The 16,496-nt window shown below is 39.8% G+C and overlaps 2 protein-coding genes and 2 long non-coding RNA genes across 4 annotated transcripts; 2 read left to right on the top strand and 2 right to left on the bottom strand.

Annotated features, from left to right (window-relative positions):
• Nucleotides 1–1,487: 1,487 nt before the first annotated feature.
• Nucleotides 1,488–4,436, top strand: LOC147759627 (uncharacterized). Its single transcript, XR_015331392.1, has 3 exons — nt 1,488–1,579; nt 2,030–3,881; nt 4,331–4,436. It is a non-coding gene; the product is annotated as an uncharacterized LOC147759627 (long non-coding RNA).
• LOC106159877 (metalloreductase STEAP4-like) lies at nt 3,517–12,621 on the bottom strand. Its single transcript, XM_086997560.1, has 4 exons — nt 11,937–12,621; nt 5,898–6,191; nt 4,310–4,502; nt 3,517–3,869 (listed from the first exon to the last, which is right to left on the bottom strand). The coding sequence occupies exons 1-4, from the start codon at nt 12,615–12,617 to the stop codon at nt 3,517–3,519; spliced, it is 1,521 nt and encodes a 506-aa protein (XP_086853686.1). The 5' UTR covers nt 12,618–12,621.
• On the top strand, nt 6,825–11,147 carry LOC147759628 (uncharacterized). Its single transcript, XM_086997387.1, has 2 exons — nt 6,825–7,972; nt 9,823–11,147. Exon 1 carries the CDS (start codon nt 6,825–6,827, stop codon nt 7,944–7,946), a length of 1,122 nt encoding a protein of 373 aa, XP_086853513.1. The 3' UTR covers nt 7,947–7,972; nt 9,823–11,147.
• Nucleotides 12,622–13,825: 1,204 nt separating the features above from the next.
• LOC106179545 (uncharacterized) lies at nt 13,826–16,442 on the bottom strand. The gene is made up of 3 exons (XR_015331496.1): nt 16,056–16,442; nt 15,245–15,320; nt 13,826–14,537 (listed from the first exon to the last, which is right to left on the bottom strand). It is a non-coding gene; the product is annotated as an uncharacterized LOC106179545 (long non-coding RNA).
• Nucleotides 16,443–16,496: the final 54 nt, after the last annotated feature.

Genomic DNA, 16,496 nt, shown 5'->3' on the forward strand with positions numbered 1-16,496 from the left:
TCGTTGGTTCCATTTCCAGTCCAACTGGGACGGCGTTACAGTGCATAGTACTTTACCATCCAAGCACTTGGCTTGATCTGATTTTTGACCACGCGGAGTCAATCAATCTAAGGGCGTGCAGAATATGTTATTTACCATGGAGGTGGGGTGGGACGGGGGAGGGGGGGGGGGTAAGGGAGTGATATGCTTCCATAAGTCAGAAATAATTCAACAAAATTTTATTCTTTTATTGATTAGAATCGAGCAGTTTGTGTGTCAGTCACATTCAATGTAAATTTCTATTTTTAAATTAAAAACATACTGGTTGATTTGAAGCACATGATACTTGAATGAAAGGGACTAGGACTGTACTTGTTTAGAGACAATATTTCACGCAGCAGATACAGGGAAGAAGACAAAGGTTTAAACTGATATATTAATAATCTTTTAAGCGTAATATTTCACGTGTTCTCCATAATGTTCATAGTAACACTTTCCAGATTGTCATCATTTTCCTGTCTTTAACAATTTCCCCTGCTTTTCTCGTGAGAAGAGAAATCAATGTCTAGACAACATTTCTTAATTTCTTGTTTTCAAGTTTACAATTTGTCAGCCATTTAGACCTTGTGATTTGATAACAGAAAAGAATAAAGCTGAAATTGCATAAGACTTAAACTGAAATGAAAAAAAATGTCATCGTCGTTAAATGACTCTTCTAATCACTCACGGGCCAAAACAGCTATGTAGACTTACTGTATCTTGTATTTAAACACAGGAAGGCGCATTTGAGTTTTTAACTAAATGGAAATTATGAGGTTTAAGATCGATGATCTGCTTTATTTCCCGCTCTACTCTAAAGCGGATTTCCCAAGTCTGACTTTAAAATCGATAGCGGAGAGTGATCCTTTGCCGCAACGCAATTCACATCAGCGTGTGAAAGAAAACGAGTAAAACACAATACGGTCCATATCGATCCAACTGAAGAGTGTTATTTATATTAAAACAAATCTTGCATACTTAGAGTCGAGTGCATTTCTAATATTCCAGTGTATTTGCGTATACATCGAAACAAAAGTTTTTGCGAAGCACGGTTTATTTTTACTAAATAAGAAATGCGCTATGGGATGTTTTTCAATCGAACAATCTTAATTTGTTCATTTTTGTAACAGAAAGGCATTATTATAAGAGTGGGTAACATTAGACATGCTTGAACACGACCAAAATATCAATTTTCCTCCTTTTCATCCAGTTGGGAGAAGGTTTGTGAACATTACATTGTTTCCATTCAGAAGGGATGTTTTTCTATGTTTAAGGAAAAATCAATTGACTTTTGAACAATTTGTGTAACAGCCTTCCGAGGCTGGCAGATTTTTTGATCATTTATTCCTTGCAAAAAGGCTCGCTGGATACAGTAGAGAAAGATGTAAATGATTAGTCATATGTCATATATAATTTGCTTGGATTTGGCTTGTCTTGAAGAGAAGTGTACAAACGCACTATCGGGTGACAAGTTGTTCTCTTTTCCACTGGTAACTTTGAGGGGTGAAATAAAAAGCACTAATGGAATTTTATTCTAAAAGGCTGTCAGCGGCAGTGCATGGTAAGAACCTTGCTATTTTTTAGGATGTAAAAGTATCAATTGAATTTTCTGACTTTTTTACTAGAAAATTGCGACCTAAAAGCTACTGCAATGTGCAGTAACAGAGGTTGAAACTCCTTGCCTAGTACTGTGAAAAGTCCCCTGCATAACCCTAAAATATTAGGAAGTGAAACCTCATCAGGCTCATGAAACTTGGTAATTGAATTTTGTGTGCTTTTGATGTAGTTTCCATTCTTCTGAAAGTTGTTTTATATGATTCTCCTCACATATGACAACAATATACATTTATTTTAAAAAAAAAACAAAGAAACTATTTCACCTACAGTAGTAAATTCTTTGTAATTATTTGATTGAAGCTAAACATAAAAGATCTTTATTTCTTAACATGCAACATATGGCATAAGCCTTCCAATAAATGTTAAAATGCTTATATACTTTTCATTCCTTTAGTGATGAAAGCAAAGTACAAAAACTGAAGTGCTATGGAGGGAGAGCAGGCCCGTAGCTGGGGCGGGGGGGGGGGGGGGGGTTCGGGGGGTTCGACAGAACCCCCCTTTTTGCTGGAAAAAGGTCCACTCTGGGTAAAATTTGACCTAGGTACATGGGGATTATATGTAAAAGGTCCACTTTTTCAGAACCCCCCCCCCCCCCTTTGAAATTGCTGGCTACGGGCCTGGAGAGGGAGTGATTCCAAACAAGGGCCAGTACTGTGATACAAGATAATTCTGATGGGTGCATCAGAGCAGAACAAGTGGAAGAACTCACACAGGAGATAGACCATGTAATTATCAGAAAAGCAACAAAAATTTAAGTGAAAGAAGAAAAATACTAATCCATAAAATAACTCACAGAGGTGAAAAAAGATTGAAAATGCTGGAACTGTGAAAAGAGATTTGTTTCCAATAATTGCAACTTGAGGTGTGAAATGACTCATTCGTAAAAAGTTTTGTTGAGCTGTGTATCAAGATCTATCGAATATCGCTGTGAACCAGGCAATAACTTTGAGTAGAGACAATATTGTAAGACTTCAACTTAAATGAGACATGACAGATTTAAATAACAACCAAGCACTGATATTTTTCGTCAATGTCATTGACTTATCTTCTGACTGCATACATGTACATTATGGCTGGTACAGGTATTGAGTTTTCCATCTTGCATCTGTAGATCAAATTATATTTCGTGAAATTTCACACAAGACACATTAAGTAGTATCAACAATTGTTTTTATTATTGAAACATTTTGAATTTCAATGCCATGCTTGCAATACTTCACAAAAGCAATACCTTATGTGAATAGCTGTTCGAGATATAGGGAACAAACCTTGAAGTACCAATTTTATACAATATCTTATTATGAACTGTCTATTGTATAGTATCTCACTGTAAACTATTGATTTTATTAATTATTTATATATCAAACTGGTCAAAAGTCCCTCCTCCAGTTCCACGCATTTCTGCGTACAGTTGATCACCTCACAAATACATGTAGTGTTTATTATCCCAGATGCCATATCTGAAATGACTCGAGATACAGAAAGTACAAAGTATCGATGAAGATATCCATGTTATACCATTTCTTCAAATTTAGAGCATGCATCCCCTTTTTGACCAATAGCATGCAATATATATATATATATATATATATTTTTTTTTTAAATATAATATTATATATTCCATTACATATGCATAATTCTTTATCGTAATGACACGCACTTAATTTGTTATATGTATGTATATGTTATAAATGGTTTTTTAAAAAGTTATATATTCCTTATAATGTTGGATCTAAAAACTAACGTGTGGGAATCATAAAAAATATAATTGTAATATAAAGATGTAAACTAGTTCTGAGCTTACAAGTGCGTAATAAAATAGGTCTGATTAAAAAAATGTGACAATTCGAGCGTTTTTGGGATCTAAAATATGTATGTCATCTAGACAATTTTTGCCTGGCTGTTTGTGGTCTTTCTCTCCCACCCTCGGCGTATTTTGGTCACTGGGATACTGATGCACGGCAGCAGACACAAAATCCTGAGGAGGACAACCACAAAAGGGAACAGCAGGACATTCCAGGAATTGGTCTCGTAAAAGGCTGTTTCCTGCCAGTACTCACCCCCCATGCAAACAACATGCGCAATACTCGTTAAAAAACAGACGACACCAACGTAGGACTGTATGCACGTCCATTCCCGCCAGCTGAGGGTCTGTTGCACGGAGGGTAGGGTGGCAATCCCGACAACGGCCATAAGTATCAGCGCAATTGTGCCGGCCAAGAGCATCGTCTCACCTGAAGCAATGTGTGAGTCACAATTACATTAATATCCCTAGGAAAATGAATTAAACTTTTGACACCCAATTACCCTACCCTCTACCAGGGTCTCAGTTATTTTTATGGACATTTTTTTTTTGCTGAATCGACATCAGACCAAAATGACTGTCTATTTATCTAGAGACATATCTGTGAATATCTGTGAAAAATCGATCCGTCGCCCTGGTAGAGGGCACAATTACCCCTACAATTACGTCCAAAAATGAGCTGTACCGACTCCTTTTGTTTAAGCACGGTCACGCCTGCGCAGGGATGAAGTAAAAAAAACTTTTGGCAACATCAGTTCATACATGTATTCTACAACTGTATTTTCAAACTACATAGAATATTTTATCATTCAGTTAATATTCATTGAATATGACACGTCATAAATGAATTGTCCATCAGATAAAGTTTACCTTTCCAATTCATCTTCCCAGCGATGGGAATGGATGCTGTGACGAGGTCTGAGGCATTGGCGTGTCGCACAACGTCCACCATCTCCACTTCATAGTAATAGTCGCTGAGGTAGGCCAGGTCGTATTGGGGTAGGGCGAGTACGGTGTGGATCACTGAAAACGCCAGGGTTATAATACCCAGGTGCTTTCGAGCCTGGGAAAATATGAATTTAGTTGATATATATGCTCCGTAACATGGAAACAGAACATTAATTGTGAAGCAACGAAAGCTGATACACACACGCACTCTCTCTAACTCTCTCTCTCTCTCTCTCTAACGCGCGCGCGCGTGCACACACTCACACGTCACTATCGTAACCGAATGTATGCACGCGCGCGCACGACACGTACATGAATATATGAGAGTTCTCTCGGACACGCTATAAAGGCACATGCACTGTAAGTGTGTGATATTCATCAGATAAAGTTTACATTTATTATTATTGCTCCTCATGATCTTCAGCCTTATCACTAGTTTTTATTATAATTATTTATTTTATATCTTCACGCTGTGCATGCATTACTCGTGTTCTGTATAAGTTTCGTGAAGTCATAGACATGGCCACGCTCGGCTGTCACCTTGATTGGATAGTAAACGATTGTCGTAAAATCGCTAAATGATATTAAAACCGGGTGCATAAACTTGAAAACCACCTACAACAACCTTGGACTACCACATTAATCCAATACAATGCAAACATAAACTATAACAAGTGGTTAAAGCCTTCAAACCGAATGTCGTAAAGTCCCCATATACCTCCATAGAGACAATAAAATAGAATGAGCTTGTGAAACAAGAAAAATCCAGTTCCAACATAATAATCGAAATAAAATACTGCCGGGCATCGGAGCGGCCTAAAACTTGGCACGCTTACCGCTAATACTGCAGGCTACATCATCCCGTCGCTCGTTTGTAAATTCCGTGCATGGCATACGCACAATCAAACCGTAAAAAACAAATTCTCGGGGTGTCGTTGGCCAGGTCCACTCTAACCTACCATTACGAAAAAGAAGCCATGCCATTGGACAATGCGACCTCTGCGGTTACGTCATTTCCTGAATTGGATTGTTGAGTGGACCTAGCCAACGACACCCCGAGAATTTGTTTTTTACGGTTTGATTGTGCGTATGCCATGCACGGAATTTACAAACGAGCGACAGGATGATGTAGCCTGCAGTATTAGCGGTAAGCGTGCCAAGTTTTAGGCCGCTCCGATGCCCGGCAGTATTTTATTTCGATTATTATGTTGGAACTGGATTTTTCTTGTTTCACAAGCTCATTCTATTTTATTGTCTCTATGGAGGTATATGGGGACTTTACGACATTCGGTTTGAAGGCTTTAACCACTTGTTATAGTTTATGTTTGCATTGTATTGGATTAATGTGGTAGTCCAAGGTTGTTGTAGGTGGTTTTCAAGTTTATGCACCCGGTTTTAATATCATTTAGCGATTTTACGACAATCGTTTACTATCCAATCAAGGTGACAGCCGAGCGTGGACATGGCCTATGTCGTCATGTTTCTTTTCATTTTCTCAATGTACAATTACCTTCATCCACACGTCAAACCAACGAGGGAACTCCTTGTGCTTCGTTCCGTTCACGAGTTGCAAGATGGCGGCGAGAGGGGCAGGAAGATACACACACGCCAGCAGCTGAAGGGCGGCAAACCCGAAGGCCAACATAAGCATCATAGAGGCGAGCTGGTTGTAGTTGTACTTCGGTGTCAAGGGCACCCAGTAGAATTTTAGCAACAGGCTCAGTGTGGATACAACCAACACAAAGAAGGAGAAAAGAAGGGGAAAACCCCATCCTGGGAACAGCTCCAGTGTCATCAGTTCCACCTGTTACGATACATGTTATTGTCTTTGGATAAGATATTTTGATAGATATTTTCCTTTTCGTATTAATATCCTTTCTAAGAACTAACCGCTTGTCTTATTTTTTTATGTCTATGTAGGATTAGAAGCATAAAAACTTAAGTGATAGCGGGCTAAATTACAGGGTTTTTTTTAGTGTTCGTGATAATTTGGATTATTATCCCTACAGGTACATGTATGTACATGTGCGAGTAAAACCAATTCCACATCACCGTCTAGTGACGTAATAGGCTCCACATGAGAGATGCGCGCGCAGCTCAGCGTCATTGCGCCGTTTCTCAGCGAAGCGTACGCGGATTTACAAGCTGCATGAAATTAATATTTCTGCAGTCTTTTGAGTTTTTTGCTGACATACTGTTAATACAGTGATGTGTGTTTTAATACACACTGATACATATTTACCGCAATAAATGCACGAAATCGTGCTTACTACTGTTTTCATGTGTTGGGATTAGCGTTTCAGACTGTTACAAGCACTGTTCTGTGGCTACATCTGCGCACATTGCTACTGCGCTTCAATTTATATGCGCACTAGTGTACTGCGCAATAAAAGTATATTAAGCGTGGTAAAAGTTTTATACAGTGACACCGACAAAAATGGCGGATAAAAATTCTGAAGGTAACAATCAGCCCGATAATTCGGGTTCAAAAACCAGTAAAGTTATCGTCAAAGAGAGTAGACCAAAACAAAAGACTGACAAGGAGATAAAAACACATGCGAAACGGGTTGTCAGTGCGTCTAAGGAGATTTCTAATGAGGAGGTGAAAGTGCCGACACCACGTGCTTCGGCTAGCACATCGAATGACACCTCCAATGGAGGGAATGTCGATCTTTTGGGTCAAATTCTCCAAAAAATGGAGCAAATGCAAAAACAAATCAATGAAAACAGTAAACGTCCTTTAGAAGTCGACGAAGACGATTTGTTGGCTCTTAGCGATGAGGAGTCGCTTGATATGGATTTAGAAGTTGACAACCTACTGACTAATACTGAAATCCACAGTGAAACGGAAGGGAATATAATTCTTGAGAAGATTTCCCAAGAATTAATTGACGAAGAAGCAACATCTCCTAGTATAATGCCAGAATTGGCGGAGATTCTCAACAGAATAACGTCAAAAAGAATTTCGGATGAGAAAATTAAGGAAAAGTTGGAAAAGTTTCCACCTCCAGCGAACTTGGGTGGGCTGAAAGTGCCCAAAGTTAATACAGAGGTGTGGAATAAAATTCTACCTGCAACCAGAGGTAAAGATATTAGATTACAGAAAGCGCAGACCAGGGTGGTCAGAGCGCTCACACCTCTGGCCCAACTTGCGAATATGTTTCTGGAGGCTAAAAATAAAAAGGAGTCATTTGATATTCCAGCTGGTTTGTCTCTTGTATTAAATGCGTTTTCGTTTGTTGCCAATGGCAGCATTGAGATATCCCTTAGAAGGAGAGAACTGATAAAACCAGACTTGCACAGGGAGTACAGAGACGTTTGTTCACCGGACACCCCCATTACCGAATGGTTATTTGGCGATGATTTTGCCGGGGTTGTGAAAGGTATCAATGAAACCAACAAGGTAGCAACAAAAGTGGGAAGCCGTAAAGATTACCATGGGCGTAATCGCCCAGCATATAGGCCAAGAGGTTTTCAAAAGTACACACCTTCAAAAAACGGCTACAGAAATTTCAAGAAATCAAGGCCAAATCACGCAGGCAAGCCCAAGCGGGATTAGAGAGAAAAAATGAAGCACCTAAAGAGGTCAGTATCAATTGGTCATCATATATTGATGCTTTAAAAGATAAATTGGCCACTGAGATAGCAAATTTTACTGCAGGTAATTTACAAAAGTGCAAAAAGTTTTGGCCAAATCTTACGTCAGATAAGTATATACTGAATACTGTTTCATATGGTATCAATATTGAAATAGACCAATCAACACAACAGTCAAGAATTCCTCAGACTTATGCTTTCAATAAAGTAGAATCTGATATAATTTGTACTGAAATTCATCAACTTTTAGAGAAGAAAGTGATACGAAAGGTCAAACATTGCGCAGGTGAATTTATTTCCAATATTTTCTTAAGAGAGAAAAAAGATGGAAAGTACAGATTGATTTTAAATCTGAGGAAACTTAATGCTTCTGTTGTATATCATCATTTTAAGATGACCAGTTTGCAGTCAGCCATTAATCTTATGAAACCTCAGTGTTTTATGTCAACCATAGATTGGAAAGATGCTTATTATTGTTTGGCAGTTTGTGATGAACACAAGAAACTGTTAAGATTTGAATTTGATGAGAACTTGTATGAATATCAGGTTTTACCAAATGGCTTGGCGAGTGGACCACGTGTTTTTACTAAAGTTACCAAACCAATTTTTTCCTATTTGAGGAAATTAGGTCACATGAATTGTCCATACATTGATGACAGTCTCTTAGTTGGAGAATCTTTGCAAGATTGCAGAGAGAATGTGATGCAAACAGTTAAAGTTTCTACTCAAGCAGGGTTTACTGTGCATCCAACTAAGTCTGTTTTAGAACCAACACAAAAGTTGGATTTTTTAGGCTTTACATTGGATTCTGTAAAAATGCGAGTGTCCTTAAACAAGAGACAAGCAGATAAAATATTTTCGGCATGTACCGATCTCTTACAGCAGGACTGTATAACTATTCTACAATTGGCAAAAGTAGTAGGATTATTGGTAGCATCTTTTCCTGGTGTAGAATATGGGCCTCTTTTTTATAGGTCACTGGATATGAGAAAAAATCAAGCTTTGAAAGCTAGTAAAGGAGACTTTCAAGCAAAATTGCAGATTGCCAATGATGATGCCTTGAAACTAGACTTGACTTGGTGGATACAAAATATTCATTCAAGTTTTAAGTTGATTTCACATGGGAACCCTTCATTAGTTATTTATTCTGATGCATCAGAAAAAGGATGGGGGGGAGCATGCAGGGGCATCACATCAGGAGGAAACTGGTCAGCAGTTGAAAGTACTTTTCACATTAATCATCTTGAATTATTAGCTGCATGGTTTGCTCTAAAATGCTTTGCACGAGATGAAACAAATATTCACATTAAAATGTGTATAGATAATACAACTGCTTTGTCATATATTGCTCGAATGGGAGGGAAAATACCCTCGCTAAATAACTTGGCCAGAAAAATTTGGTTATGGTGCAAGGGAAAAAATATATGGTTATCAGTTGCATATATTGAATCAGAAAATAATGTAGAAGCTGATAAAGTAAGTAGACTTGATCATGATAATCTTGAATGGAAGTTGCACCAAACAGTATTTAAAGATATAACTAAGAAGTTTTATCTACCAGAAACAGATCTGTTTGCTTCAAGGCTGAATAATCAACTACCTAAATATGTATCATGGAAACCTGATCCATTTGCTATGACAACAGATGCCTTGTCTATTGACTGGTCACAGATAAATGCTTATGCATTTCCACCTTTTTCTTTAATAGGAAAGATGTTAAGCAAGATAGAGTTTGATCAAGTGGATAGTATCATAGTGGTAGTGCCTTATTGGACAACTCAAGTATGGTTTTCAAAATTGAGCCATATGTTAATATCTTGTCCTTTTTTACTTCCCAGGAAGCAAGAATTGCTGTGGCACCCACACAAAAACATGGACAATCATCTTCCAAAGTTACAGCTAATGGCTTGTGTATTGTCAGGGAAAGTTTCGAAGACATGGCATTTTCGCCAACAGCTGTCAAATTGGTCATGTCCTCATGGAGAGATACAACTGTCAAGCAATACGAATCTTACATTTCCAGATGGATTCAATATTGTAGTGAGAGGAACATTAATACCCTGTCACCAAATGTAACTGATGTTGTAAATTTTCTAGCCCATTGCTTTGATATGGGACTTGGATATTCTGCTCTTAATACAGCAAGATCAGCACTTTCAACTTTTATTATAGTGGATAAGTGTCCAGCAGGTGCTCATCCTCATGTGGTTAGACTGATGAGAGGAGTTTTTACTTCTAGACCTGCATTACCAAGGAACAATGTGATATGGGACACAAGTTTGCTTTTGAATTACCTCAAAAAACTTTCACCTGTGAAAAAACTTAATCTTTTACAACTGAGCAAGAAAGCAGTGACATTGACCATTTTATTGACAGGTCAAAGAACGCAATCCTTGCATCTTATTGACATTCGTAACATCACAATTAATAAGTCTAAAGTCACATTTAGATTTGGTGATTTACTGAAGCAGTCAAGACCAGGTCACCACATTGGTGAAATAACAGTGACAGCATATGCACCAGATAGAAGATTATGTTTATGTACTGTCTTAATGGAATACATGGACCGTGTCAAACATTTAAGAGGAAATATCACAAGATTGTTTTAACATCTGTAAAGCCATTTAAGGCAGCAGCCAAATCTACCATATCTAGATGGATTAAGCAAACTATGAATATGGCTGGTATAGACATGGAGAAATTTACTCCACACAGCACACGTAGTGCAGCATCTTCACAAGCAAAACTTGCTAAAGTGCCATTAGACACTATTTTGAAGACGGCAGGCTGGTCTAAAGATTGCACATTTGCTAAATATTACGATAAAGAAATAACTCAACAGGGCCAGTTTGCAGATGCGATTTTGTCTGGCACTGGTACACATGTTTGACATGGACATTCAGATTTACAGGGAGATGTTTTATAAACTATTTGATTTTACTTTTTTAGCTGCAACTTGTGCAGTTACAGTTGTTACCTGCAAATTGTGCAGATGAAGTTCTTTCGAGCATTTAAATATGCTGTTTATAACTGCAACTTGTGCAGTTAGAGTTGTTTCCTGCAAATTGTGCAGATGAATTTCTATTGTGCATCAAATATGCTGTTACAAGTTGTTTGATAAACAAGTTTATTGTTCTTTGCAGTTAATACATGTTGATTTAAACACAGTGTTTGTGCCTTTATTTGCTGGTTTCAAAAAACCTTGTAAGGTGTTGTGTTCGGACCACACTTTGAACGTCTCATGTGGAGCCTATTACGTCACTAGACGGTGATGTGGAATTAGAGGGTTAAATGAACTTACCGTAGGTGAGTGATATTTGACCTGGATTCCACATCATCGTCGGTGACAGAATAGGGTTCACATCCCACCCTGGGATAGTTCCCTTCCCGTGAACCTTTCTGTCACTCTGTGGTCCACACTACAACTACTTTGAAATATGACGCTGAGCTGCGCGCGCATCTCTCATGTGAACCCTATTCTGTCACCGACGATGATGTGGAATCCAGGTCAAATATCACTCACCTACGGTAAGTTCATTTAACCCTCTAATTAAAATATATGCTACAACACAATCTAAACGTGTTCCAATTTATTATTATCAAATCTGACGTAAAGTACATGTTATAGCTGTTCACGTAATGCAAACCAATAATGCCGACCTGCTTCCATCGTTCAGATGGATGGATCAATGGAAGACGCTGAGAAGACAACCGTCAGTCATAAAACATGTACAGGCATTCGTTTATTAGCATATAACGCTTTTATAACATAGAAACTAGCGGTTTACGTAGATCGGTCCAACTACAGAAAAGCTGGCGATTATACGGTAACGTTGGAAAGAAGAGGAGGTCGGCATATTAATCTCCTAGTTCAGAGTCTCCGCAGCGTTGGATCGATATACATAGACCGATAGCTTCAATGGGAATGAGCCCTATCTTTATAGTTACCCACCTTCCGAGCGGCCAGCAACCCCCCAGAATCAATGGGGACAAACTCCATGTCTCGGACCAGCTGGTGGACCTGGGATTTCGCCTCATAGTTGTTCCCGCAAACATACACCGCACGCCCGCCTCCGTACAGCTCCGTCTCCAAGGCGTACACTGACACCACATTAAACGCCTTAACGACGAGCGACGCTGGGAGAAGGGCTTGCAGTGCTTCCGCGTTAGATTCCCGCGACAGCGACCTAGAGGACGACGCGTTGCTGACATCAACGACGATTTTCCCTTCCAGAAGCGACTCTAAAGGTTTGAGGGTCTCCTCATAGTGCTCGGGTCGAAGTGCTGCTATCACAATAGTACACGACCTCGCGACGTCTTCATTCGAAGAAGGAACCATGGTAACGGAGTTGCCATCTCCAGTTTCCTCGGTTACGGCGTATTTACCTGATGGGTTGCGGCTACCGATAAGAAACTGATAAGTGGTGAAGCCGAGACGCGTGGCAAATGCTTTGCCAAACTGGCCTGTTCCGATGATGCCTATAATAGGCTTGGCCTGCGTCCCTTCCATACCGTCTGTGCTTTTCTGCATCCCTTGGTTAACTACCAGACATAGGCCTACATGTATATGGAGGTCACCCGTATTACTCAGGCGTTGTATAAATTGTATATTGGGCGTTCGCATGCCTGACATGACTTGCAATGAACTTCAAACGGTTCCTACTGGTGGCAGCCGAAATATGATTCCTCAGATGCTGGATTTGTTAGATATTTAGGCCTATATACTTTAGGGAAACTGCATTGTTTTATTGTTTACATTTCTTTCTCGTACCCTTTTATTTTGCAAGTAGACATTGTAACAGAAAGTAGCTAGGACTTCACCATTCATAAAAGGTAATATACTGGTATGTATCAGGACACCCCCCCCCCCCCCCGGGTTATTCCTCCCTGTATAATTGCCTCGGACGATCTCACTCATCCAGATGCATTTTTGATGAACTAACTGGAATTTTAATTGCTTTCAGCCCCTCCACCTCCCTTCATCACGTTGCCTGCCTATAATCAAAGTACAGCACCAGATAAAGTTGGGATAAACAGATAATATGACTTATCCAGGTGAACTCACTGTCCAACAACTGTTTAGACCCACTACATTAAATCATAGCATCGAAGTACTTCTGTGATTTAATATACGTTGTACGTGCATTAATTGTGGTACTTCCCAGATAGCAAAGAGTGGTCGCGCCAACGTCGGCCCGACGACTTTGCCTCCGTCGGGCCAACGTTGGCAGACGACGTCGGTTCGAAGTCGGCGTGTCCGGCGGCCCGCCGTCGGCCCACCGGTGGTCTGCCACCCTTTTGCCAACGTCGCACCGACGCTGGGCCGACGTCATTATGGATAAACGGCAGTCAGCCGCTGTCATGCCGACAATTTGCCAACTTCGCGCCAACGTCGGGCCAACGTCGTTATGAGCTATTACAATCGGCGGTTAGCCGCTGTTATGCCGACCTTTTGCCGACGTCGCGCCAACGTCGGGCCAACGTTATTATCGATAACAGGCGGTCAGCCACTATAATGCCGACCTTTTGCCGACGTCGCGCCAACGTTGGGCCAATGTCGTTATGAGCTATTACTATCGGCGGTTAGCCGTTGTTATGCCAACGGTGCCACCTTCTTGCCAACTTCGCGCCAACGTCGTTAACCATCGTTTTACCACCGTTATGCAAATAATGCCGTTCTTTAATTAGCCAATGTTATTATGGACTCTCCATGGTCAGCCAGCTATGACTCAATTGGCGAACGTTGGCAATAGGGTAGCAGCGGCGTTTCTTCGTAATAACCCTCTCACTGAAGTGAAAAAGTCCCGTTGGCCTAAAAGATAATAATAATAACAAAGTGAATCATGTTTTGTGAAGAAACATCTTTATAAATCTGAGTGAGTTAATAACGATAATTCAATTAGTTATTGAAAATAAATATTATTACTGATGCATCTCTAAAGATCTACTTTACAGATGTCATATATAATCCAAGCTTTCGGTCCCTAGGCCTTCTTCAGAGACATTAAAAAAATGGTGAAGAAAAACTCCTGGGGTATGTGGCGTCGATGATGTGTTAAAGGCACGCGATGCTGCAAAAGCGTCCTAAACGCTAAACGTAACATATAAAAAATCAATATTCATTTAAGAAACTATTGTCCCTACTGAGTCCATTATTCAAGGTGTCTAGTGTTCTAATACATTTCTGTACGACGATCCGTCTTTGCCTAGTGTCGTTTCCTTTTAAGACGGTGACGGTGATGTCTTTAGCTGAGTGTTGTGTTGTCCCACAGGCACGAAGAGGTTTTTGTTGTTTATAGGGCAGCGGTGGTGTCTAATTCTGTCTTTTAATTTCTGCCTCGTTTCCCCGACGTACATTTGATGGCATTGTTAACATCATATCAAATAGATGACGCTCTGTGAGTCGCAAGATTTGCAGCATATCTTTGACTACGACACTACGCTGGAAAGAAGTGACTGTGGCCTTAATTCCCACACGGGACGAAGAGGGATGATGATGATGACTAAGATTCATCTGAGGAACTCTGCTGCGGCGCCTGGGCTGCTTCTCTCTCTCTCTGTGAAGAGAATAGAAAAAATATAAAAACTCACACTTAATCTAATAAAACATACAAAATTCACCGTTAATATCATATGTTATTTCACTGATATGCAAAATAAAAAACGGCTAAGAAGACAACTGAAACCAAGCTTAAGGAATCTAGCATGATACTGATCCACGTTTCTCTAACTATTATTTTTTCTATTTGCGATGTGAAATGTTCTAAACTTTATGAGGTCAGGGACAGACAGGTTAGTTTTATACGCTCCATTTTGGCCGCAACGAATCAACAATCCATGTTTCTCTATCGTATTATTGAACCGTTGGTTTCAGTTGTCTTCTAATGACTTATTTCCTAGTTCGCATCCAATCCACCCGCGCTTATTCGTAATGTTGCATATTGAAATGAAGTTGTTAATGTATACTTTGAAATGTAGACGAAATAATGTAATTATTTTCCAGGGAAGTGGTTACTCTGCTAAATATATTACCCTTCTTCTTCTCCAGCCTCCTCCTCCTACCCCCATCCCTGTCACTTACATATATTTTAAGAAGAATAATGTACTAAATTCCAGGAGAGAGTCGCAGGCAAGAAGTAGGCTAAATTAATTTCTTAGTTGTTTACTACTTAATCCATTGATAGGGATGATATAAGTTAAACTACTGCATCTTACCATGGCAATGACACATTGAAGCACTTTAACTATATACACACATACCTTTCATTGTGTATTTTCTTGTGAGGATTGACTGCTCAACACAGGCGACAAATAGGTAGTAATGCATGATGGAAGACTATAAGAGAAATATGAGATACATATAAAGTGTGGCTTTGTAATGTGCACAAAATGCCTTGTCTAATTATGAGCCTAAACCAAAAAAAAAAAACACATTATTATATCATACCCTGTGGGTATTTGACTAAACATCTAGAAAAAAATTCAATTTAAACTTGCCCCCCCCCCTCCCTAAAAGAACCACCTCTGGATATTTTAGGTTAGCCTACTGATGTCCATTTTTGAACAGAAAACCTGTAAAAATCTGAGTGGACATTATACCCCTTAATGCTAAACTTTGGAATGTTTGGAATGTATGCCTTAAGGTTTATCCAGTGTTAAACCCATGCTGACATTATAAGTTTACATGTTAGTATCATGCAGCCTTGCTATATACCCCTATTATATAAGCATTTCAAATTCAACTAGAGAAAATATAAACAATATATACTCCTAGGTACAAAAAAAGTACTAGAACGTTGCTCATTCACATTTATAAATTGTCTATACATGAAATGTGGTAATTGAAATGTCTTTCAAAGCATAAAAGAATTTGAGCGGGAAAATCTTTTTGGCCGCCGGAAACCCAACGTCGCCCCGACGTTGGTTCAAAGGTGGCATGCAGCGCGCCAACTGCCTGCAGCTACGACTAACAAATTATCGACAGATTTGCGTGTTTTCGTTAATTCATCTACAACAAATAAACCTCCATCTATAGTACGAAAAACATAAACACTTTAAAGTAAATACTTACCTAACAATTTGGTGCAAAATACGGAAAATATGAAATAACCGTCAAGTGCACTTGCAACGATCTATGGCCGCTTAGTGTGGGTGACCTCGATTTGAAATTGGCCGCTTAGTGCAAATCGAGCACAGCTGGTGAGCCACCGTTATACCGACGTCGGGCCGACGGCGTGAAGCAGTCGTCGGCCCGACGTCGGGTCACCAGTAGTGGCCCGACGCACAGCTGATGAGCCACCGTTATACCGACGTCGGGCCAACGGCGTGAAGCAGTCGTCGGCCCGACGTCGGGTCACTAGTAGTGGCCCGACGTCGGCCCGACAACGACTGCCGACCGCGACCGTGCCGACCAATGCCGACGTCGGCCCGACCGCTCATTGCTATCTGGGTTCAGTGTACATTGACAAGGGTAATATTCGATGTGTTAGATGTGAAAAGTTAAGTTTTGCTA

The sequence above is a fragment of the Lingula anatina genome, chromosome 10 (assembly GCF_051362555.1).
Source record: "Lingula anatina isolate TDL-2025a chromosome 10, LinAna3.0, whole genome shotgun sequence".
Taxonomy (NCBI): Eukaryota; Metazoa; Brachiopoda; class Lingulata; order Lingulida; family Lingulidae; genus Lingula; species Lingula anatina.